This window comes from Pan troglodytes, chromosome X, assembly GCF_028858775.2.
Source record: "Pan troglodytes isolate AG18354 chromosome X, NHGRI_mPanTro3-v2.0_pri, whole genome shotgun sequence".
Classification (NCBI taxonomy): Eukaryota; Metazoa; Chordata; class Mammalia; order Primates; family Hominidae; genus Pan; species Pan troglodytes.
Window position 1 is genome coordinate 57,477,041 of NC_072421.2, and position 23,660 is coordinate 57,500,700.

Genomic DNA, 23,660 nt, shown 5'->3' on the forward strand with positions numbered 1-23,660 from the left:
CACCGTCTGTTCTTGGTTTGGCCCATCCTTATTGAAAGACTTACCATGTATTCGAAGAGGATTGAGTGTTGTCCTGTAAGTGTGTTTTCACTGAATCCATAACAGCATTCGGTGGCGTCTTAAGCTGAGGAATGCTGTGACTCTTGCCAAATCCCAGAGGCACTGCTTTGGTGGTGTTGAGTAATATAAGGGAAAATTTCCTGGGTCACCAGGTAAAGTAAGTCACTCTCTTGTCTCTCTTTCCCTCAATATGAAGGAGTCTGTTTTTATGCTGAGTTGTCTAGAATTGGGAAAGGGATGACATGAGTACTCCTGTGGCCACTACAGCTGGCAGTGTGCTAGATTAAACATTAAGCTAGCACAGTACGGGGTCTCATCCAAGGCTCATGGCAACTACTGCCTGACTAATGTTTATAGGAGACTCTGGTGCTCTTGAGTCAGAAGGTTGGGAATCCTCCTGGTACTGGGTTCTTCACTTCAGGACAGTCAATTCCCTTCTCACTAGAGTGGGTCTAGAAAGACCATCCAGGAGCTAAGGCCTGTTATTGGGGACCTCAGGAATCTCCTTGTTGCTTCATTTTACTATAGCTACGCTGGTACCCAACTTGCAAGACAAAATCCTCTGTACTTTTCCCACTCCTTTCCCAAAGCCACAGAAGTCTCTTCACCAGCTACATTGCCTGGAGTTAAAGGAAGGGTGATGCATGCACTCTTTTGGCCACCACAGCTGATGTTGTACTAGGTTGGGTGCATCCAAAATCAATTGCCTCTGAGAGAACAGTGCAGCTCCAGGGTTTTTCCAAGGCCTGTAGTCCTTGAGGTCTGATGGCCACTCAAATTTACTTCAGGCCTCGGGCCATGTTAGTCAGCTAGTGGTGGAGCCAGCCAGGACTGGAGTTCCTCCCACTGGAGCTGATAATTTCCCTCATTCAGAACTGCTCTAAATGTTCCCTGCTTTGGTGCTAGCATAATTTTTCCCTATGTTGCATACCACTGGGACAGGGCAGGACTTGGTTGCAATGCAAAGTAGTCCATTCACTTTACTCACCATCCTGTAAGCAAACAAATTGTCTTTCAATGAGGTGCTGATGGACAATGGGGGAGGGTTGGTGTAGGCAATGCAAGACCATCTTTCCTACTCTCTTCAGTGCCTCTTTTATTGATATTTTGTTAAAACCAGTTATTGTGATTGCTCACTTTATTGGTTCTTATGAATGTGTTTTCTTGCATGCATAGTTGTTTAATTTGGTGTTCTTGCAAGGAGGCTGACTGCTGAAGCATTCTATTCAGCCATCCTGCTCTGCCTACACTTCCCTATAACAGGTTTGTTGAGTTATAATTCATATACCATGCAATGTGCCTATTTAATGTATACAATGTAATGGATTTTAGTACATTTAGAGTTGTGCAACAATCATCACAATTTTAGAATATTTTCGTCATTCCTAAAAGAGACCTCATACTCATTATCAGTCACTCTACAACCCACTCGCACCTCCATAGCCTTAAGTAACCAAGAATCTACTTTCTGTCTCTATAGATTTGATTATTCTGGATATTTCATGTGAATAGGCTCATATGTATGTGGTGTCTTGTTACTGGCTTCTTTCACTAGGCACAATATTTCAAGTTTTATTTATATTGTATCATATATCAGCACTTACTTTGTGTGACTGAGTAATATTTTATCAATAAATTTTATTTATGTATTCATCAATTGACTGGTATTTTGCTGTTATGAATGATTATTCATATATAAGTCTTGTATAGGTGTTTTGGTCTTTACTATTTTGAGAAAATACTCTTGTATTTTATTTCTTTCCTTCAATCTCAGGAACCTGTGAAATTTGTAGATTTGCTTGGTGACCATGGGAAACATGTCAGTCCTCTGTGGGAGTTGATCAAATGGTGCCTGGGTCTGTCAGTGTACACCATCCCTTCCATTGGTATGTAAATCATATTCTACCTAGACCAGTTTGATGTCCTGTAATATTTCTTAATATCTAAATATAAATTTTGGACTAAAGGCCCCATGCAAGTCCAAAATCCAGTGGGGCACTGAAATCTTAAAGCTCCAAAATGATCTCCTTTGACTCCATGTCTCACATCCAGGTCACGCTGATGCAAGAGGTGGGTTCTCATGGTCTTGGGCAGCTCCACCCCTATGGCTTTCCAGGTTATAGCCTCCCTCCAAGTTGCTTTCATGTGTTGGCATTGAGTGTCTGTGGATTTTCTGGGTGTACTGTGCAAGCTATCAGTGGATCTACCATTCTGGGGTCTGGAGGACAGTGGCCCTCTTCTCACAGCTCCACTAGGCAGTGCTCCAGTGGGGACTCTGTGTGGGAGCTTCAACCCCACATTTCCCTTCCACACTGCCCTAGCAGAGGTTCTCTATGAGGGCCTTGTCCCTGCAGCACACCTCTGTCTGGGCAGTCAGGCATTTTCATACATCCTCTAAAATCTGGGCAGAGGTTTCCAAACATCAATTCTTGATTTTTGTTCACCCACAGGCCCAACACCACATGGAAGCCACCAAGGTTTGGGGCTTCCATCCTTTGAAGCAATTACCTGAGCTCAATCTTGGCCCCTTTTAGCCATGATTCTAGCCATGGCTAGAGGGGCTGGAATGCAGGGCACCAAGTCCCTGGGCTGCACACAGCAAGAGGGCCCTGTGCCTGGTCCATGAAACCATTTTTTCCTCTTAGGCCTCTGAACCTGTGATGGAAGGGCTGCCACAAAGGACTCTGAAATGCCCTGGAGACATTTTCTCCATTGTCTTGGAGATTAACATTTGGATCCTCCTTATTTATGTAAATTTCTGCAGCCGGCTTGAATTTCTCCTTAGAAAATGGGTTTTTCTTTTCTATCCATCATCAGGCTGCAAATTTTCCAAACGTTTATTCTCTGTTTCCCCTTTTCTGAAGGACTTCCTTTGATGTCCAGGCTGGAGTGCAGTGATGCAATCATGACTCACTGCAGCATTGACCTCCTGGGCTAAAGCAATTCTCCTGCCTCAACTCCTAAGTAGCTGGGACTACATGGCTCACCACCACACCTGGCTAAGAGATGGAGTTTCATCATATTGCCCAAGCTGGTCTTGAACCTCTGGGCTCAAGTAATCTGCCAGCCTTGGCCTTGAGAAGTGCCGGGATTACAGGCATGAGCCACCATGCTCAGCTATAATGGGTTTTCAATTATGTGAAAAATCCTTATGATGAACTATGCAGTAGCAGAGGCTAGAAATGTTATATATAGCATTACTAAAACAAACTAGAAGGAGTTAAAAGTAAGATTATAAAGTTTCCTTTTTCATCACTTACTTTCTCAGTGTTCTATAATGAACATGTATTACTTGAATAAGAAAAGATAAAGAACACTAGGAATTAAAATGAAGTTTATTACCTTAACTTGATATATGTTATCATTCTGTAGGACTGGCTTTGTTGGAAGAAAAGCTCAGATATAGCAATGAGAAATACCAAAAGTTTAAGGCAGTGGAAGAAAGCCTGCGTAAAGAGCTGGTGGATATGCTAGGTGATGATGGTGTGTTCTTATATCCCTCACATCCCACAGTGGCACCTAAGCATCATGTCCCTCTAACACGGCCTTTCAACTTTGCTTACACAGGTACCTAATTGTATTCCTTACATTCTGTAATCTTAAAGAAATAGAGATGTATGTTTCCAAGGAAAGCATAATTTTCTTTTGCAGTTGGACAAGTTTTAAACATGCAGGTATAAAAGTGCTGTGTGATTGAAAACTCCAGAAAACAGTTGCTAATGTCATATGTCGAAAATACTTTGCCAATATCTGGTTTCTCCACAATAACCCTACAAGTGCATATGAGTATCCACATTTTACAGAACTGTGCCTCAGGGAGGTTCAGCCACTTGTCTTCTATCACTCAGTGTGATCACACTAGATCCAAAGTCTCCCCTGGCTGCTCTGAATTAAACCAAGTTAAGCTTTTATTGGGATCTGTAGCTTCCCAGAAGATTCTTGTACAGAAGACAATTCTCCAAGGGATCGTTTACTTGACTTAGCTATCATCCCCTTTGAATTCAATTCATTCTATTCACCAAACTAATTTTCTTCACCTGGTTTTTAAGCCATGGATGGATCATGATTATGTGAAGTCTAAAGGCCCCTGGACATGTACTAGGTCAGTTTCTATGGTTTCTCCAGAGTCTTGTCCCAGGGAACCACACTATTCTTTGAGATGAAGATAGAGAACTCTTCATCAAATACACGTTCTCACCCAATAAACCTGTGGTCCACTTAAAGTTAGAATTTGGAATCCTTTGCTCTGCAATTTTCTACTTGTGCATTTGGAGGAAGACATTGAATCTTTCTCAACTTATTTCCTATCTAGGAAGTCAGGGTAATCTATGCCTTGCAGTGTTGCAGTTAAGATTAAATGAAATAATACGTGTAAATTAATTAACATAAGGGTTGTGGAGGATGAGGGAGAGGATATTAAACAGTCCCTATCCTTAATTTCCTTACCCTTACTCTCTCCCTGGCTTTGATCACTCACTCTTAATTTCTTCCTTCCTGTCCTTCCTTCCTTCCTTCCTTGCTTCCTTCCTTCCTTCTTGGAGTTTTGCTCTTGTTGCCCAGGCTGGAATGCAATGGCACAAGCTCGGCTCACTGCAACCTCCACCTCCCAGGTTCAAGCGATTCTCCTACCTCAGACTCCCAAGTAGCTGGGATTACAGGAGTGTGCCACCACACCCAGCTAAGTTTTGTATTTTTAGTAGAGACAGGTTTCACCATGTTGGCCAGGCTGGTCTTGAACTCCTGACCTGAGATTATCTGCCCGCCTTGGCCTCCCAGAGTGCTGGGATTGCATACATGAGCCACCATGCCCGGCCTTAATTTCTTAAGTCTTTGAAAAAACATGCTGCCTAAATTGCTGTGTTTAAGTTTCTATCACCTAGTTACTCAGTTTCTGAAGACAGGTAAAATACTTTAGTCAATAGGCTAGAACCCAAGGAGAAATATACTGTTTATACCTTTTGGGGAGGATTTTCCTCAGCTTGAGGCTTCCTATGGTTTGCAACTTTTCCCTCTAGTTTAGCCTTGAACACATTTAAAGAGTGTTCCTTGTAAGCCAGATGATATTCTAGGTAATATGGATACAAGACTCATGATAGATGATAGCTGCAATTTAGCAAGTATCTAATATATACGAGATACTAGAAGCCAGAAATTCTATACATTATCTCATTTATGTTTCCCCCAAATCCCTCACAGCAACTGAAGTTATCTTTGTGTAAAACCTGAGGAAACTGAATGATGTATAAAGTGATTTAAGGGTCAGGGTCAGGACTGAAATTCAGTTGTATTCTATCTGACTTTAAACGCAATGTCATTTTCACTACATGTATGGGTTAATAATGCTCATTCATGTTTTGTTTTTATTGTCTTTACTAAAGCTGAAAATATAAGAGGTTTGGGAGACCTTTTGTCAAAGATGTAGAATTGTTGGATGCCAAATAGGTTAATGTTTTATTCCTGGTTCTTTTTTTTTCCTACTGAGAAATACCCCTCTCAGTTTCTCAAGCTTGTATAAGCTTTTTGTGTTTGTCTCCTACTTACAAGATGGGTACACTAAATCAGATATTTAATTTTTGAGCCTTGGCTTTCTTACAGCTGAGGATGCTAGATTGACTTTGAAGGATGGTTGGAAGGATATAATGTAATAATGTGTAGAGTGCTTTAAAATTATTAATAATAGTGATAATGATACCATTTATTGGAGACATGTATATGTTTATATTGATATTAATGTAGGTAATATCAATATCTCTGCTTTACTTCGTAGTATTAGTTATATGTGTTTTCCTTGTTTTATCTATTCCTAGAATTGTTCTGAGATTTACATGTTTCATCTCATTTTATCTTACAGCAGCCCTATAAAAAGGAGAAATTATTAGTGTCCTCATTTTACAGATGAAGGAATTTAGACACAAAAATCTTTAGGAAACATTTCCAAAGTCACATAGCTAAGATAATATACGAACTGGGACTTTAACCCAGGCCCTATGATTTCAGAGGAAGTGATCTTATTTATTCCACAGAAGAGGAAACAGGAGGCTGAACAGGGTCTCTCAGCTATGAAGTGAAGTGATAAGGATTCAAACCCAGGTCTGTCTGACTCCAAATCCTATTGCTCTTAATTAACTCTCTTCCCTTGTTCTTCTGCCTCACTTAGTGCTCAGTGAAGCAAAGTACCTTCTCCTACTTTGCTCCATTGACACTCTACAATGAGAATAAATTTATTAAGCATGTATTGTGAACTATACTGTATGCACTGGTGTTAGATGAATCAGATACATTCCATGCTCTCAGGGAGCTCCTAGCTTAGTACAAGAGACAAACAAATGTTAACAGAGAATTTCAGTAGAAGAAAACAAAGGAAGGCTTTCTGGAATAGGTGACCCCTGATCTGGGTCCTGAAGGAGAACTAGAAATTAGTCAGAGGAAGGATGTTGAGTAAGTATTACAATGGTCCACGCAGTACGAACCCCATGAGCAATAGAACAGAAAAACACACAGGAACACTGTGGACAGAGTGTATAAACACTACACTAACTGGAGAGAGTAAGTTTTTAATAGAGGAGTGAGAGGAGGAGCATGAGTTTGAAAAGGTAATCATGTCACGGAGAACATTCACAGCCATGCTAAAAACTGCAAAAAAAATTTATTTGTCTTGGCACCCTGCCCCATCCTGCTTTCTTTGCATAATGTCACTGGAATAACACAGTAATGAAAGAGAATAATCTAGCCTGCAGATTCTTTGCATATTTGATTAGCCTATGCTATTTCCTGATAACATGCAATCAACAATGTTTCATATCATTGTATCTCAAAGAAGTTATTTACAGTTTTCTTCCACTTTAGTCCTACCACGATTATCAACATAACACCTATATGTCATAATAATTGGGAGAGTTGATTACCAGGACAGATGGAAGGAAACAGCTTACAAAAGTGGCCTTTCACTGGCTTTCTCCCCTCTCCCCACTTTAGGTGTCTGTACTCAAAGGTCTCTTGGACCATTTATATCCTGAGATGAACAGCATTGGCCATACAGCATTTTAAAGATCTCGTCTGATAAACCCACTGATATTGGTGCCAGGAATGCTAAGCAGATCTTTTGTGACCTCTTCAGCATCCAGCATTAGAGTGAAACTCAAGATTTATATGTCAGGTTTGGCAAAATCATAACATGCCACTCTCAAGAGTCCCTCTTGTACCCATGCCAGTCATTAACAATTGATCACAGCATTCTTTTTCTCTGAGAACAAACTTGACTTTGTGGTATTTCAACAGAGTGGGCTTGGTCGCCTCCCCAATTGATAAGCTAGACACACAAAATGAAATGTTCATGTAGTCTAAGCAAAGATTCTACTTAACAAAATAATCTGCTATATTGTTAGCTCTTCAAAGGCTGTGGTCTGTTTCTATCTTGTTCACCTATGTAATCCGCATTGACTAGGACATTGCATTGTTGCACAAAATGCATAATTATTTTTTGTTAAACTAACAAATACATAATTAAAAATATAAATAAGAATGAACATCCCAGAATAACAGAGTAAGAAGCTCAGCAAATTCTCTCTCAAGCAAACCAGCAATAAAACAGGAAAAATTACTGGAAACAACCATTTCAAGTGTGAAAAATGATCAAATGGCATAAAGCAAATTCAGGAGCATTTATTCAAGAAAAATTAGTGATTCCTAATAAGAAAAGTTGGAGTCTATGATATTTAAGCTGGGATCTGTTTTCCCCTCCACTTCTCAGATACAGCTTTGAGGTACAAAACTTTCACACTGGGTAGGGCAAGGCAGACCTTAAAGACTGACAACTCCCATTCTTTCCAGACCCATGTTACACAGCATCTGTTGTGGGCAAGTAGAGAATACTGCTACATCCAACAGCTTCCATTACCTGTGGCACCTTATTGTGGAAGTTCTAAACAAGGTCATGGCTGGTCATAAGAACTTGCAGCTCTTCAACCCTGCCCAAGAGAGGCTGATTTTACATGAAGCAGAATATGGAAGATCTTAGATACAAAAAATTCCCTGAAAGCTAAAATTTCAGTGATACTAACAAAATTCACAGCAACGTACCCCAGAGGTAGAGAAAAATCAAAATCAAGAGTTGATAAAATATATTAACTAAAGCATCTAGTTTTCAACAAAAATTTATGAGGCATACAAGTTAAAAAGGAAAATGAGACCCACAAACAACAATGCCCACCTCTGCCACTTGTAGCCAGCAGGCCATGCCTGCTAGAGCTTCCAGCCCAGCAGTTCCTCTTCTTTCTGAACTCTGCCAGTGGACACAGCCTCCTGTTATCCAGGGAAACAGAAAAACTGCAGGATAGGTGATTCCACAACCCCCACCACCACTCATAGCCAGGCAGCTAGAACTTCCAGCCCAGCAGTCCCACTTCTGTCTGAACTCTGATGGCAGGAACAGCCTCTAGAATATAACCCAACAGCAGGTCAGGCAACTGCACCCAAACCTGCCACTCATAGCCAGGAAATCCATGTCTGATAGAGCTTCCAGCCCAGCATTCCCACATCTGCCTGAACTCTGTGTGTGGCCACAACTTCATGAACCCCCGGAAAGCACCTAGACAGGGGATTAAGTGACCCCACCCCATCCCACAGCTCTTAGATGATCAGGACTTGGTGGAGGCCAAGCAAGGGTGAGCCCTCATTCTCAGATCACTGAGAGAAGTGGAGATACCCAGGTTCATGGGCTGGCAGAGGATTGGGGTGTGCCTTGTTCCACAGGGCCAGCCTGGCAAGGATATGACCTGTCTACTAAATGTGGTCCCTGCCTGAGGGAGCCCATGGACCAGAACACCTAACAAAAGAAGTGAGGGCATGGAACCAGTGATCGAAGGGGGCTCCTCCAAGGCCCAGGAGCCATCTAGGCGAGCGAGTCACCTCTCTCCCCCACACCACAGAGGACTACTGTCATCTTGGCCAGAACACCGAAGAGCCCTGAAACAGAGTAGGAAGAGCCTATCTGCCTGCTAGCACTCTTAAGCGCCACCTGCTGTATCTCAGGTCAAAATGCAAACTTAAAATATTTTGCAAGTATGTATCACCTGTGAAAACTAAGGAAAAGATCCAGCCAGAAATAAACATTCTGTACAAAGTCATGACCCTTTGAAATATACCCAGAAACAAAGCCAGCTGACTATCCTCAACTTATCTCACGGGTGAAGAAACATCAACCCTTACCCATGAGAAAGAATGAATCCAAGAACTGGCAACTCAAAAAGCCAGTGTTTGCCCTTACCTATAAACGTACACATTAGCCTCCCAGAAATGGTTCTTAACCAGAGTGAGCTGACTGTGGACATAGAATTCAGAAGCTGGATGACAAGGAAGCTCAGTGAGAATGAGGAGAAAGTTGAAACATAATCCAAGGAATCCAATAAAACGATTCAGTAGCTGAAAGATAAAATATCCATTTTAAGAAAGAACCAAATTAAATTTTTGGAACTGAAAAATTTACTTCCAGATCTCCACAATAGAATCTGAAGCATCAGCAGCAGAAAGATTAAGATGAAGAAAGAATCTCTGAGCTGGAAGACCAGCGTATACAATCAACTCAGTCAGACAAAAATAAAGAAAAAAGAATTTTTGAAAATGAAAAAATCCTTTGAGAAATATGGGATTATGTAAAGATACCAAATGTATGACTCATGGTGTTTTCAAAAGAAAAGGAGAGAGAATAACTTGTAAAACATATTTGAGGATATAGTCCATGAAAATTTCCCCAAACGTCCCAGGGAGGAGGACATACAAATTCAATAAATACAAAAAACCCCTGTAGATACTACACAAGATGACAAACCGGAAGGTACATAGTCATCAGATTCGCCAAGATCAACTCAAAAGAAAAACTCTTAAAAGTAGCTAAAGAGAAAAATCAGGTAAACCCCACCAGACTCTCTGTAAGAACTCTCTGTAAGAAACCTACAAGTGAGAAGAGATTGGGGGCCTATTTTCAACATTCTTACAGTGAAGAATTTTCAACCAAGAATATCATGTTCCATGAAACTAAACTTCATAAGCAAACGAGAAATAAAATTCTTCCCAGACAAGCAAGTACTAAAGGAATTTATTATTACCAGACCACCCTTACCCGAGTTCTTTAAGAGAGTGCTAAATATGAAAATAAAGGACCAAAACTTGCTACCTCAAAAATCCACTCAAACACATGGCCCACAAACAATATAAAGCAGCTATGCAGTCAAGTCTAAAAAACAGTCAACAACATGATGACAGGATCAAAATCTCATAAATTAATACTAACCCTGAATGTAAAGGGTCTAAATGTACCACTTAAAATGCATACAGTGGCAAGCTAGATAAAAAGATAAAACCCAACAATCTACTGTCTTCAAGAGACCCATTTCAACTGCAATGACACCCACAAGTTCAAAGTAAAAGGATGGAGAAAGATCTATCAAGCAAATAGAAAACAACAACAACAAAAGATCAGGAGTCATTATTCTTACATTAGATTAACAAATTTTAAACCATCAACGGTCATAAAAGACAAAGAAGGGTAATACTTAATAATAAAGAGTTCAATTCAACAGGAAGTCTTAACTATCCTAAACATATACACACCCAATGTAGAAGTACCTGGATTCATAAAGGAAGTTCTTCCTAACCAATGGAAAGATTTAGACAGCCACAAATAATAACGGGGGATTTTAACATCCCACTCACTGAGTTAGACAGATCACTGAGGCAGAAAACTAACAAAGAAATTCTGGATTGAAACTTGACATTTGATCAATTGGACCCAATCAACCTCTACAGAGTACTCCACACAACAACCACAGAATATATATTTTTCTCATCCATACACAGAACATATTCTAAGGTCCACCACATCCTTGGACATAAAGCAAATCACAATAAATTCAAAGAAATCAAAACCATACAAAGCAAACTCTCAGATCATAGTGCAATAAAAGCAGAAATCAATACCAAGATCTCTCAAAACTACCAGAAAATGGAAATTAAACAACTTTCTCCTGAATAACTCTTGGGCAAAAAACAAAATTAAGACAGTAATTAAAAATTACTTTGAAATTAATGAAATAGGAGACACAGCTTACCAAATCTTTGAGATGCAGTTAAAGCAGTGGTAAGAGACAAATTTGTAGTGCTAAACACCTTCATCAAGAGATTAGAAAGATGTCAAATTAACAACCTAAAGACACAGTCAGATAAACAAGAAAAAAGAACATCCAACTCCGAATAAAGTAGAAGAAAATAAACAACTAAATCAGAGAACTGAGCTGAATTCAGACCTAAAAGACCATACAAAACATCAATGAAAACAAGTGTTGCTCCTTCAAAAGAATAAACAAGATTGATATACCATTAGCTAAACTAACAAGGAATAATAAAAAATAAAGATCCAAATGAGCACAATGAGAAATGACAAAGATGATATTACAACTGATTCCACAGAAATAGAATAGTTCCTTAGAGACTATACAGAACACCTTTGTGAACACAAGTTAGAAAATATAGATACAATGGATAAATTCCTAGAAACACACAACCTCCCAAGATAGAATCAGGGATAAAAGTGAAGACATGAACAGATAAATAACAAGTTCAGAAATTGAATCACTAATAAAAAAACTTACCAACAAAAAAGAGCCCAGGACCATGGATTCACGGCCAAATTCTACCAGACATATAAGGAAAAACTGATACCAATCCTACTCACACTTTCCCAAGAAAATCGAAGAGGAGTCTTCTCCCTAATGCATTCTATGAATCCAGCAGCATTCTGATACCAAAATCTGGCAGAGACAAAATGTAAAGTAAAATAAAAAAAAAATTCAACTCAATATCCCTGATGAACATGGATGCAAAAATTCTCAACAAGATAATAACAAACTAAATCCACCAGCATATCAAAAAGTTAATCCAACACAGTCATGCAAGTTTTATTTCTGGGATGCAAGGTTGATTCACCATACACAAATCAATAAATGTGATTCACCAAATAAACAGAATCAAAAGCCAAAACTACATGATCATCTCAATAGATACACATAAAGCCTATAATATTATACAACATCCCTTAATGACAAAAGCCCTCAACAGATTAAGCATTAAAGTAGCATACCTAAAAATAGTAAAAGCCATCTACGACAAACCCACAGCTAACGTAATACTGAATGAGCAAAAACTGGAACGGTTCCCCTTGGGAACTGGAACAAGACAAGTATGCCCACTTTCACCACTCCTATTCAGTATAGTACTGGATGTGCTAGCCAGCGCAATGAAGAAAGGGAATATATAAAAGGCACCCAAATAAAAAGAGAGAAAATCAAACTCTCTCTCTTTACTGATATGATTCAATATTTAGAAAACCCTAAAGACTCTGCTAAGTCTCCTGGAACTGATAAATGAATTCACTAAAATTTTAATATACTAAACCAATGTACAAAAATCCTAACATTTTTATACACCAATATTGTTCTAGGTGAGAATCAAATGAAGAACAGAATTCCATTTACAATAGCCACAAAAAAAAAAAAAAAAGAATACCTAGGAACCCATCTAACCAATGAGGTAAAGGTCTTTACAAGCAGAACTACAAAACACAGCTAAAAGAAATCAGAGGTAACACAAATAAATGGGAAAATATTTCATGCTCATATATTGGAAGAATCCACATAGTTAAAATGGCCATACTGCCCAAAGCAATTTACAGATTCAACACTACTCCTATCAAAATATTAATGCCATTTTTACAAAATTTGACAAAATTATTTTTAAATTCATTTGGAACAAAAAAAGAACCTCAACAGCTAAAGCAATATTAATCAAAAAGAGCAAATACAGAAGCATCACATTGCCCAACTTCCGAATGTACTATAAGGCTACAATAATCAAAACAGCATGGTACTGCTGCAAAAAAAGACACATAGACCAAGGAAACAGAATTGAGAACCCAGAAATAAACCTGCCACCTACAACCATCTGATCTTCAACAAAATGAGCAAAAGTAAGCAATGGAGGAAAGGACTCTCTATTCAATAACTGGTACTATAATAGTTTGCCTGCCGTATGCAGAAGAATGAAACTGGATCTCTACCTGTCACCATATATGAAAACTAACTTAAAGTAGATTAAATATTTAAATGTAAGACCTCAAACTATAAAAATATTGACAGATAGCTGGGCAGGTGCCTTGTAATCCCAGCTATTCAGGAGGCTGAGGCAGAAGAATCGCTTGAACCCAGGAGGCAGAGGTTGCAGTGAATCGAGATGGCACCACTGCACTCCAACCTGGGTGACAGAGCAAGACTCCATTCAAAAAAAAAATAAAAAATCCTAGAAGAAAACCTAGGAAGATGGATGTCGAGATGGCTGAATAGGAATAGCAGCTTCAGTCTGCAGTTCCCAGTGAGATCAACGCAGAAGGGTGGTGATTTCTGCATTTGCAATTGAGGTAACCTAATCATCTCACTGGGACTGGTTAGGCAGTGGGTGCAGACCATGGAGGGCGAGCAGAAGCAGTGTTGGGCATTGCCTTACCCGGGAAGTGCAAGGAGTGGGGGGCCTCCATTCCCTAGCCAAGGGAAGCCCTGAGAGACTGGGCTATCCAGCCCATTTACTATGCTTTCCCCACAGGTTTGCAATCCACAGAACAGGAGATTCCCTCTTTTGCCTACACCACCAGGGACCTGGGTTTGAAACACAAAACTGGGAGGCTGTTTGGGCAGTCACTGTGCTAGCTGCAAGAGTTGTTTTCTTGTTGTTTCCCAGTGGCGCCTGGAACTCCACCGAGACAGAACCGTTCACTCCCCTGGAAAGAGGGAAAGGGGGCTGAAGCCAGAGAGCCAAGTGGTCTCGCTCAGTGGTTCCCACTCCCATGGAGACAAGCAAGATAAGAACCACTGGCTTGAAATTCTCACAGCCAGCACAGTACTCTGAAGTCAACCTGGGACGATCTAGCTTGGTGGAGGCAGGGGCATCCGCCATTACTGAGGCTTGACTAGGCAGTTTTCCCCTGAGAGTGCTAACAAGGCCTGAAAGTACAGACTGAAGGGAAATCAACACAGCATGGCAAAAGCAGCTGTGGCCATACTGCCTCTCTAGATTCCTCCTCACTGGGCAGGGCATCTCTGAAAGAAAGGCAGCAGCCCCAGGCAGGGGCTTATAGATAAATCTTTCATCTCCCTGGGGCAGAGCACCTGGGGGGAAAGGGTGGCTGTGGGCACAGCTTCAGTGAACTTAAACATTTCTGCCTGATGGCTCTGAGGAGAGCAGCAGATCCTGACAAGGGGGTTTCTCCCAGCACAGTGGTCGAGCTCTGCTAAGGAAGAGACTGCCTCCTCAAGTGGGTCTCTGAACCTTGTGCCTCGTGACTGGGAGAGACCTCTCAACAGGGTTTGACAGACACCTCATACAGGAGAGCTCTGGCTGGCATAAAGCCAGTGCCCCTCTGGGATTAAGCTTCCAGAGGAAGAAGCAAGCAGCAATCTTTGCTGTTCTGCAGCCTCTGCTGGTGATACCCAGACAAATAGGTTCTGGAGTGGACCTCCAACAAACTTCAGCAGACCTGCGGAAGAGGGGCCTGTCTGCTAAAAGAAAAACTAACAAAAAGAAAGCAACAACATCAACATCAGCATAAAGAAACCCTTACAAAACCCCATCCAAAGGTCACCAGCCTCAAAGATCAAAGGTAGATAAATCCACTACAATGAAAAAAAAACAGCACAACAATGCTGAAACTTCCAAAAACAAGAATGCCTCTTCTCCTCCAAGTGATCACAAATCCTCTCTAGCAAGGGCACAAAAATGCATGCAGAATGAGTTTGACGAATTGACAGAAGTAGGCTTCAGAACGTGGGTGATAAAAAACTCATCTAAGCTAAAGAAGTGTGTTCTAAACCAATGCAAGGAAGGCGTGAAGACAAGATTAGAGAAAAAAGAATGAAAAGGAATGAAAAAAGCCTTCAAGAAATATGGGACTATATGAAAAGAATGAACCTACGATGGATTGGGGTCCCTGAAAGTGATGGGGAGAATGGAACCAAGTTGGACAACACACTTCAGGATATTACCCAGGAAAACTTCCCCAACCTAGCAAGACACACGAACATTCAAATTCAGGAAATACTGAGAATACCACTAAGGTACTCCTCAAGAAGAGCAACCCCAAGACACGTAATCCTCAGATTCTCCAAAGTTGAAAGGCTGGAATAAATGTTAAGGGCAGCTAGAGAGAAAGGTCAGGTTACCTACAAAGGGAAACCCGCCAGACTAATAGCAGATGTCTCCGCAGAAACCCTACAAGCCAGAAGAGAGTGGGGGCCAGTATTCTCAAAGAAAAGAATTTTTAACTCAGAATTTCTTATCCAGCCAAACTAAGCTTCATAAGCAAATGAGAAATAAAATCCTTTCCAGACAAGCAAATGCTCAGGGATTTTGTCACTACCAGGCCTGCCTTACAAGAGATCCTGAAGAAATCACTAAATATGGAAAGGAAAAACTGGTACTAGCCACTGCAAAAATACACCAAAATATAAAGACCAATGACACTATGAAGAAACAGCATCAACTAACGTGCAAAATAACTAGCTAGCATCATGATGACAGAATCAATTTCACACACAACAATATTAACCTTAAATGTAAATGGGCTAAATGCCCCAATTAAAAGACACAAACTGGTAAATTGGATAAAGAGTCGAGACCCATCATTGTGCTGTATTCAGGGGACCCATCTCACGTGCAAAGACGCACATAGGCTCAAAATAAAGGGATGGGGGAATATTTACCAAATAAATGGAAAGCAAAGGAAAACAGGGGTTTCAATCCTAGTCTCTGATAAAACAGACTGCAAACCAACAATGACCAAAAAAGACAAGAAGGGCATTACATAATGGTAAAATGATCAATGTAAAAAGAAGAGCTAACTATCCTAAACATACATGCACCCAATACAGGAGCACCAGATTAATTAAAAAAAAAAAGTTCTCAGAGATCTACAAAAAGACTTAGACTCCCACACAATAATAGTGGGAGACTTTAACACCCAACTGTCAATATTAGATGGATCAATGAGGCAGAAATGTAGCAAGGATATTCAGGACTTGAACTCAGCTCTGAACCAAGCAAACCTAATAGACATCTGCAGAACTCTCTACCCCAAATCAGCAGAATACATTCTTCCTAACACCACATAGCACTTATTCTAAAATTGACCACATAATTGGAAGTAAAACACTCCTCAGCAAATGCAAAAGATTGGAAATCATAACAAAGTCTCACAGAACACAGTGCAATCAAATTAGAACTCAGGATTAAGAAACTCACTCAAAACCACACAACTACATGGAAACTCAACAACCTGCTCCTGAATGACTACTGGGTAAATAACAAAATTAAGGCAGAAATAAATAAGTTCTTTGAAACCAACGAGAACCAAGACAGAACATACCAGAATCTCTGGGACACAGCTGAAGCAGTGTTAAGAGGGACATTTACAGCACTAAATGCCAAAATAAGAAAGGGAGAAAGATCTAAAATCAACACCCTAACATCACAATTATAAGAACTACAGAAGAAAGAGCAAACAAATTCAAAGGCAATCAGAAGACACAAAATAAGATCAGAGCAGAATTGAAGGAGATAAAGACTCAAAAAAACTTAAAAAAAAATCAATGAATACAGGAGCTGGTTTTTCAAAAAGATTAACAAAATACATAGACCACTTGCCAGACTAATAAAGAAGAAAAGAGAGAAGAATCAAATAGACACAATAAAAAATGATAAAGGGAATGTCACCACTGATCCCACAGAAATACAAACTACCATCAGAGAATACTATAAACACCTCTATGCAAATAAACTAGAAAATCTAGAAGTGGATAAATTCCTGGACACATACACCCTCCCAAGGCTAAACCAGGAGGAAGTCACATCCCAGAATAGACCAATAACAAGTTCTGAAATTAAGGCAGTAATTAATAGCCTACAAAAAAAAAAAGCCCAGGACCAGACGCATTCACATGAGGATTCTACCAGAGGTACAAAGAGCAGTTGGTACTATTCCTTCTGAAACGATTCCAAAGAATAGAAAAAGAGGGATTCCTCCCTAACTCATTTTATGAGGCCAGCATTGTCCTGATTCCATAACCGGGCAGAGACACAACAAAAACAGAAAATTTCAGGCCAGTATTCCTGATGAAAATCGATGCAAAATTTCTCAATAAAATACTGGCAAACCGAATCCACCTGCACATCAAAAAGCTAATCCACCACGATGAAGTCGGCTTCATAACTGGGATGCAAGGCTTGTTCAACATACGCAAATCAATAAACGTAACCCATCACATAAAGAGAACCAGTGATAAAAAACACATGATTATCTCAATAGATGCAGAAAAAGCCTTCAATAAAATTCAACACCGCTTCATTCTAAAAACTCTAAATAAACTAGGTATTGATGGAACATATTTCAAAATAATAAGCGCTATTTATGATAAACCCATAGCCAATATCATACCAAATAGGTAAAATCTGGAAGCATTCCCTCTAACAACCAACACAAGACAAGGATGCCATCTCTCACCATTCCTATTCAACATAGTATTGGAAGTTCTGGCCAGGCCAATCTGGCAGGAGAAAGAAATAAAGTCTATTCAAATAGGAAGAGAGGAAGTCAAATTGTCTCTGTATGTAGATGACATGATTGTATATTTAGAAAACCCCATCATCTCAGCCCCAAAACTCTTTAAGGTGATAAGCAACTCCAGCAGTTTTATGATACAAAATCAGTGTGCAAAAATCACAAGCATTCCTATACACCAATAATAGACAAGCAGGGAGCCAAATCATGATTGAACTCCTATTCACAATTGCTACAAAGAAAATTTAAAAACCCAGGAATACAACTTACAAGGGACGTGAAGGATCTCCTCAAGAAGAACTACAAAACACTGCTCAAGGAAATAAGAGAGGACACAAACAAATGAAAAAACATTCCATACTGATGGATAGGAAGAATCAATATCATGAAAATGGCCATACCACCCAAAGTAATTTATAGATTCAATTCTATTCCCATCAAGGTATTAGTGACTCTCTTCACAGAACTAGAAAAAACTAATTTAAATTTTATATGAAACAAAAAAAGAGCCCATATAGCCAAGAAAACCCTAAGAAAAAAGACCAAAGCTGGAGGCATCATGCTACCTGACTTTAAACTATATTACAAGGCTACAGTAACCAAAACACCATAGTATTGGCACCAAAACAGATATATTGACCAATAGAACAGAACAGAGGCCTTAGAAGTAAGACCACACTTCTATAACCATCTGATCATTGACAAACCTGACAAAAACAAGCAATGAGGAAATAATTACCTATTTAACAAATGGTGCTGGGAAAACTGGCTAAACAGACACTTCTCAAAAAAAGACATTTATCTGGCCAACAAACATGAAAAAAAGCTCATCATCACTGGTCATTAGAGAAATGCAAATCAAAACCACAATGAGATACCATCTCACCCCAGTTAGAATGGTGATCATTAAAAAGTCTGGAAACAACAGTTGCTGGTGAGGATGTGGAGAAATAGGAATGCTTTTACACTGATGGTGGAAGTGTAAATTATTTCAACCATTGTGGAAGGCAGTATGGCAATCCCTCAAGGATCTAGAACAAGAAATACCATTTGACCTAGCAATCACAGTACAGGGAATATACCCAAAGGATTATAAATCATTCTACTATAAAGACACATCCACACATATGTTTATTGCAGCACTATTTACACTAGCAAAAACTTGGAATCAACCCAAATGCCCATCAATGATAGATTGGATAAAGAAAATGTTGCACATATACACCATAAAGTACTATGCAGCCATAAAAATGAATTAGTTCATGATGTCCTTTGCAGGGACTTGGATGAAGCTGGAAACCATAATCCTCAGCCAACTAACACAGGAACAGAAAACCAAACACTGCATGTTTTTACTCAAAAGCGGGGGTTGAACAATAAGAAGACACAGACACAGGGATGGGAACATCACATACCGTGGCCTATTATGGCATTGGGGGAAAGGGGAGCAAGAGCATTAGGACAAATACCTAATGTATGCGGGGCTTAAAACCTAGATGATGAGTTGATAGGTGCAGCAAACCACCATAGCAAATGTATACCTATGTAACAAACCTGCACATTCATCACATGCATCCCAGAACTTAAAGAAAAATGAAAATAATTTTAAAAAGAAACAAAACCTAGTAAATACTTTTCTTGACATGGGTTTTGGCAAATAATTTATGGCCAAGTTCCTAATAGCAATTGCAAAAAAAAAAAAAAATTGACAAATGAGACCTAATTAAAGTAAAGGGCTTCTGTGCAATAAAATAAATTACCAACAGAATCAAAAAACAGTAACAGAATGGGAGAAAATATTTGCAACCTATACATCCAACAAAGGCCTACTATCCAGAACCTACAAAAAACTTAACAAATCAACGTGCAAAAAAGAAACCACCTGAACAACCACATGTTGGGTACTATGTTTATGACCTGGAAGATAGGATCACTAGAACCTCAAGCCACAGCATCATACAATTTACTCATGTAACAAATCTACATGATGTATACCATTTAATATATAATAAAAGTTGAAATTTACAAAAAAAACAATGACAACAAAAACAAAATCAGGCAATAGAATCATTCTTTTATCTTGGACTTAGAAGACAAATAATACAATGAGGATATTTAAGGATATTCAGACAACTAAAGAAAACCATGTTCTAAGAATCAAAAGATGGAATGACAGTATTTTATTAAATAGAGACTATCATTGAAGAGATGAAAGTTATTTGAAAGAAAAAGCAAATAGAAATTTTGAAGTTGAAAATTAATTAAAATTAAAATTCACTAGAGGAGCTCAACATTATGTTTTAAATGGAAGAATAAAGAGGAAAGAATCAGCAGGCTTAATGATAGATCAGTTGGCATAATTTAATCTAATGAACAGAGAGAAAAGCAAAAGAATAAAAATAAACAGTCTCAGGGACCATTGTGATACCCATCAAGCATACTAATATATGCATATGGAGAGTTCCAGAATGGGAGATGAGTAAGAAAAGATGAATCAAAAAAAGTTTGAGGACATTATATCTAAAAATGTGATGAAGTTAACAAACTCTAAGTAGGACAAATGCAAAGATATCCACCCTAAATAAATGAAAAATTCAAAAGTAGCAAAGAAAAATAACCTACCCATCAACTAGAAGGAAACCACAATAACAATGATGGATGAGTTATCAGAAACAAGGAAGCCAGAAGACAGTGAGATGATATTTTTAAAATAATAAAAGACAGCCAACCAATACTCTTATAATTCACAGAATCTTTCAAATGTTAAGACAAAATAAAAACCTTTGCAGATAAACTAAAACTGAAAGAGAATTGTGTTGCTAGGAGATCATCTTTACAAGAAATACTACAGGGAGTTTGTCTTGGTGAAAGCAAGTGACACCAGACAATAATTCAAAGTCATATGAAAAATCAAGGAGCTCTGGTGAAGGTAATTACAAAAGACATAATGATTACAAATTTATATATATATATACCCACACACACATAGTATACATAACTATAATAACACAGTAAAGGATTAGAGAATGCAGCTATTTTGCTGCAAACTTTTTGTATTTTACTGTAAATTAGTTAATAGATTCTGAAGAGTTAAGATGGCTGTTTTAATCCATAAATCAGTCACTAAAAATACCTCAAAATATAGCCTAACAACTCAAAACTAATTAAAATAATATACTGGAAAAGTATATATATATGTATATATATTAATTAAAATAATATACTGGAAAAGTATATATATATATAACAAAAGTATGTAAAAGAGGAACAGAAAAAAACGAGGCATATAGAAAACATGTAGCAAATCAGATATATAAATACAACAATTTCAGTAATAACATTAAATTTGAATGGAACAAACACTCCAATCAAACGGCAAACATGCCAGGCTGGATGCAAAAAATCAAGGATCAACAGTATGCTATATACAAAGGACACAATTAAGATTCAAATAGATTGAAACTAAAAGGATGGGAAAAGATATTTCCTATCTATTATTTTCCCCACTTGAGATATTGGAAAGCACTCAGCAGTCTCCACAGAGTATATACACAAGGCTTCTATTGAAAGGCAAAAGGTATAGGGCAGTGACAGTCTAAGAATGCAGACAAGCATTAAGGGTGTGAAATAAATACATTGTAGGCAACCATTGTGGATGTAGGACTGATTCCATAATGCAAGATCCCTATGAGCCCTAATCACATACACAGACCATGCTGAATCTTGAGCTTTAATAATCAAGATTTGTACAAGGAATCTTGGCCTATAGAGGTCTCAAAAACAAGCTCTCCAGAGGTGGTTTTGCTGCTGTTGTTTTTGTTGCTGATGATGATGATTTTTGTTACCCTCACCACATAATTAAGATAGACTTTCCAAACAAGTTTCAATCTATTATTAAATAAGTTGATTTGGGTTCCAAGATGGCCAAATAGGAACAGCTCCAGTCCACAGCTCCCAGCATGAGCGACGCAGAAGATGGGTGATTTCTGCATTTCCAACTGAGGTACCAGGTGCATCTCACTGGGGAGTGTTGGACAGTGGGTGCAGGACAGTGGGTGCAGTGCAATGAGAGTGAGCCAAAGCAGGGCAAGGCATCACCTCTCCCAGGAAGTGCAAGGGGTCAGGGAATTCCCTTTCCTAGTCAAAGAAAGGGGTGACAGAAGGCACCTTGAAAATCGGGTCACTCCCACCATAATACTGCACTTTTCCAATGGTCTTAGCAAAGGGCACACCAGGAGATTATATCCTGCACATGGCTCAGAGGGTCCTACACCCATGGAGCCACACTCATTGCTAGCATAGCAGTCTGAGATCAAACTGCAAGGTGTCAGCGAGGCTGGAGGAGAGGTGCACAACATTGCTGAGGCTTGAGTAGGTAAACAAAGCAGCCAGGAATCTTGAACTGGGTGGAGCCCACCACAGTTCAAGGAGGCCTGCCTGACTCTGTAGACTCCACCTCTGGGGGCAGGGCATAGCCAAACAAAAGGCAGCAGAAACCTCTGCAGACCTAAATGTCCCTGTCTGACAGCTCTGAAGAGAGTAGTGGTTCTCCCAGCACAGTTTGAGATCTGAAAACGGACAGACTGCCTCCTCAAGTGGGTCCCTGACCTCCAAGTAGCCTAACTGGGAGACACCCCCCAGTAGGGGCAGACTGACACCTCACACAGCTGGGTACCCCTCTGAGATGAAGCTTCCAGAGGAATGATCAGGCAGCAACATTTGCTGTTCAGCAATATTCGCTGTTCCACAGCTTTCGTTGCTGATACCAAGGCAAACAGGGTCTGGAGTGGACCTCCAGCAAACTCAAACAATCCTGCAGCTGATGGTCTACGCTGTTAGAAGGAAAACTAACAAAAAGAAAGGACATCCACACCAAAAATCCATCTGTTGTTCACCATAATCAAGACAAAAACTAGATAAAACCACAAAGATGGGGAAAAAACAGGGCAGAAAATCTCAAAATTCTAAAAATCAGAGCACCTCTCCCCCTCCAAAGGAATGCAGCTCCTCAACAGCAATGGAACAAAGCTGGACGGAGAATGACTTTGGCGAGTTGAGAGAAGAAGGCTTCAGATGATCAAACTTCTCTGAGCTAAAGGAGCAAGTTCGAACCAAATGCAAAGAAGTTAAAAACGTTGAAAAAAGATTAGATGAATGGCTAACTAGAATAACCAGTGTAGAGAAGTCCTTAAATGACCTGATGGAGCTGAAAACCATGGCATGAGAATGACGTGATGAATGCACAAGCTTAACTAGCTGATTTGATCAAACGGAAGAAAGGATATCAGTGATTGAAGATCAAATGAATGAAATGAAGTGAGAACAGAAGTTTAGAGAAAAAATATTAAAAAGAAATGAAGAAAGCATCCAAGAAATACGGGACTATGTGAAAAGACCAAATCTACGTCTGACTGGTGTACCTGAAACTGACGGGGAGAATGGAACCAAGTCGGAAAACACTCTACAGGATATTATCCAGGAGAACTTCCCCAATCTAGCAAGGCAGGCCAACATTCAGATTCAGGAAATACAGAGAATGCTGCAAAGATACTCCTCGAGATGAGCAACGCCAAGACACATAATTGTCAGATTCACAATGTTGAAATGAAGGAAAAAATATTAAGGGCAGCCAAAGAGAAAGGTTGGGTTACCCACAAAAGAAAGCCCATCAGACTAACAGCGGATCTCTCAGCAGAAACTCTACAAACTAGAAGAGAGTGGGTGCCAATATTCAACATTCTTAAAGAAAAGAATTTTCAACCCAGAATTTCATATCCAGCCAAACTAAGCTTCATAAGTGAAGGAGAAATAAAATCCTTTACAGACAAACAAATGCTGAGAGATTTTATCACTACTAGACCTGACCTACAAGAGCTCCTGAAGGAAGCACTAAACATGGAAAGGAACAACTGGTACCAGCCACTGCAAAAACATGCCAAATTGTAAA

General features: G+C 39.3%; 1 protein-coding gene across 3 annotated transcripts in view; it reads left to right on the forward strand.

Moving 5' to 3' along the window:
* The window catches only part of FAAH2 (fatty acid amide hydrolase 2), a 399,339-nt gene that overhangs the window by 341,023 nt on the left and 34,656 nt on the right, over nt 1-23,660 (forward strand). For all 3 annotated transcript variants that reach the window (XM_054676505.2, XM_063804045.1, XM_054676504.2), the window contains 2 exons: nt 1,835-1,946; nt 3,433-3,627. In XM_054676505.2, coding sequence (XP_054532480.1) covers nt 1,835-1,946; nt 3,433-3,627 — 307 coding nt within the window. The remainder of the gene's footprint in view (nt 1-1,834; nt 1,947-3,432; nt 3,628-23,660) is intronic.